At 32.6% G+C, this 2,794-nt stretch overlaps 1 protein-coding gene across 1 annotated transcript; it reads right to left on the reverse strand.

The window, feature by feature from the left end:
- Nucleotides 1-377: 377 nt before the first annotated feature.
- LOC133670078 (serine acetyltransferase 5-like) lies at nucleotides 378-1,643 on the reverse strand. The gene is made up of 2 exons (XM_062090505.1): nucleotides 1,133-1,643; nucleotides 378-1,033 (listed from the first exon to the last, which is right to left on the reverse strand). Exons 1-2 carry the CDS (start codon nucleotides 1,523-1,525, stop codon nucleotides 542-544), a joined length of 885 nt encoding a protein of 294 aa, XP_061946489.1. The 5' UTR covers nucleotides 1,526-1,643; the 3' UTR covers nucleotides 378-541.
- Nucleotides 1,644-2,794: the final 1,151 nt, after the last annotated feature.

Raw genomic sequence — 2,794 nt, forward strand, 5'->3', positions numbered from 1 at the left:
AATATCTAAAGTATAATGAAATGAAAAACATTCAAGAAGGACATTGTATGTTTGGTACTGCAGGTCTGTAGCTAGTTTTATCCATCAAATTTTTTTTGTTGTTAAAAAAGGCCTACTCTTGGCATACTATGTTTAGCAGAACCTTATCAAGATTTTGGATAGTTTAAATTTTTTTTTTTGCCTGTATAAATTAAAGCTGGAAGTTACATTTCACAGTCCATAGAAGACATACTCTTAGCATGCTGTGTTTGGTACTGCAGTTCTGTAGCTACTTAAGAATAAAATTGTTAAAAAAATGAACCTGCAATTAGTTGTTACTGAATCTGGATATATCATAGCTAATCTAAAACCACACCAAATAATTGAAGAACTCGAAAGATAAAAATATGACAAGGTTCTTCATTATAGTCGTTGTTCAATACAAACATGCATAATTATAGATAAAGAGGCATATCACGCTGCTCAAAACCAACCGAATAAGGAGCATTATTAGTAAAGTAGCTGCAGTAACAAAAAAGAGACAAGCATGGAGCAAAACCAATCAAATAATATAATCTGACCAGTCAGAGATAAATGAAGTATGATCCATGGACTCTCCAGGGCATTCCTCATGCTTAGCTGGTTTTTCCTTCCCTCCCACTAACCTTGCAGGATTTCCAACTGTAGTGGTTCGAGGGGGCACATCAATTAGCACTACTGAGCCTGCTCCAATCTTTGCTCCTTCCCCAATCTTTACATTCCCCAAAATGGTGGCACCTGCTCCAATCAACACTCCGTCACCAATCTTGGGGTGGCGATCCCCAGAGGCTCTCCCTGTTCCTCCAAGTGTAACATGATGCAAAATGGAGACATTATTACCAATCACTGCTGTTTCACCAATCACCACACCAGTTGCATGATCAAAAAGTATACCCTTGCCAATCTTGGCTGCTGGGTGTATATCAACGGCAAAAACATCAGAGATTCGAGAGTGTAAAGCCAACGCCAGAGGCCTACGAGACTGATTCCACAACTTATGAGCAACTCGATGAGCCTGACAAAATTATAAAACTAGAATCAATTAAAAGTGAAAGTAAAACAGTATGACTATCAAGAAAAAGGTTATTTAGTTGGTTAGTTAGGAATAGTTTACCTGGCAGGCCAAGAAACCTTTGTAATTGAGGAGGCAGTGAGAGAAAGAAACGCAAGCAGGGTCACGAGCACGTGCGGCTCGAAGGTCAGCAACAGCAGCGACGCAAAGACCAGGGTCTGAAGTGAAAGTGTTGAGGAAGAGATCGTACAAGAGAGTTGAGAGAAGCGTTGAAGAGCAGAGCTTGTTTCCTAAATGAAAGGAGAGCGACCTCTCTAGTGATGAGTGAGACAGAATTGTCGAATATAGGTAGCTTGCCAAAGCTGGCTCTGACTCGGCGTCGCGCCTCGCTTCCGCTTTTATCTGGGCCCACACCCAGCCCGCCTCGTCGTCTATTGTGGTGGTGGAATCTGTTGGTGGCGGTGATGGGTATCGGAGCTCCCCTTCCGGCGGCATCTTGTTTGGAATCTGTTGAAGTTGTTGTTTAGAGAAAAAATCAGTGCAGAAATCAACGATTTTGTTTTATTAAAAGTGTATGTGGATAAAAAAAACGCCTTGTACATTACGAAGTCAAAAACCTTTGCCTGCTTAAATTAAATATGAGTGGCAGTAAGATTTTTATTTTAATTGTTTTTTTATGAAAATATATTAAAATAATATTTTTATTTTTATAAAAGAATATTTTTATATCATTATATTAAAAGGTCAAAAACCTTTGCCTGCTTAAATTAAATATGAGGCGCAGTGGTATTCAGATTTATGATTTTTATCTTAATTGTTTTTTTTATCAAAATATATTAAAATAATATTTTTATTTTTATAAAAAAAATATTTTTATATCAATGTATTAAAATGATTTAATAACACTTCAAAAAATAATTTAAAATTAAAAAAATTAATATATTTTAAAAATATAGTCTAACACAATGCAAAACAAGCCTTAATCATTAGATTTGTAGATTATATTTCACCACAGTGCAGGAAAAAAAAAGAATTTTAACATGACAAAATGCTAAAGAGAAAAAAAATATGAAATTTGAATCATTAGTTTAGTTGTTAATTTAAAAAATGTAATTAAAAAAATAAAAAAAAATAAAATTTAAAAAACCTAATTTAAACCCACCTGAATTATAAAATAATTAAACAATAAAAAACAAAATTAATAAAAAAAATAACAAACCAATTTTCACAAACTCAAGTATTTCTAAATATAATTTAGAACCTCACAAACATCCAATTAAATTAAATTTCTAAAATTTTATTTCCTCAACATTTTAATTCTTTTCAGTTTCACATACTTCATTTCTCATACAATTTCACATCCTCCCAGATTTATTTTCTAAATTTTTCAAGATTTAGAGAATATTTGGCACCAGGTTCCTAAAAAATTACTTTTTTTAATTTTTTAGATCGTTTTAATGCGCTGATTTTAAAAATAATTTTTTAAAAAATAAAAAAACATCATTTTGATACATTTCAGTACAAAAAATTCTTTGAAAAACAACCACAACCATACTTCTAAACAGGCTCTAAGAGCCTAACCTTTCAATCCGTTCCAATAACATTTATCAATTATTATTTCTTTCTAAACCTGTTTTCAAACATATTTATTCTAATAAATAAACCCAACACCCAAACTCAATTAGCCAACTCACTTTTAACATATAAATCACATATACAAATCAAAATATCTTCCTAAGCATAATTCACTCACACCTATAATTT

Source organism: Populus nigra, chromosome 12 (assembly GCF_951802175.1).
Source record: "Populus nigra chromosome 12, ddPopNigr1.1, whole genome shotgun sequence".
NCBI classification, from domain to species: domain Eukaryota; kingdom Viridiplantae; phylum Streptophyta; class Magnoliopsida; order Malpighiales; family Salicaceae; genus Populus; species Populus nigra.

Coding starts and splice junctions, on each gene's coding strand:
- LOC133670078 (XM_062090505.1), bottom strand. CDS start 1,525: ATGCCGCCGGAAGGGGAGCTCCGATACCCATCACCGCCACCAACAGAT. Junction 1,034..1,132: donor AAGGTTTCTTGGCCTGCCAG/GTAAACTATTCC, acceptor TAATTTTGTCAG/GCTCATCGAGTTGCTCATAA.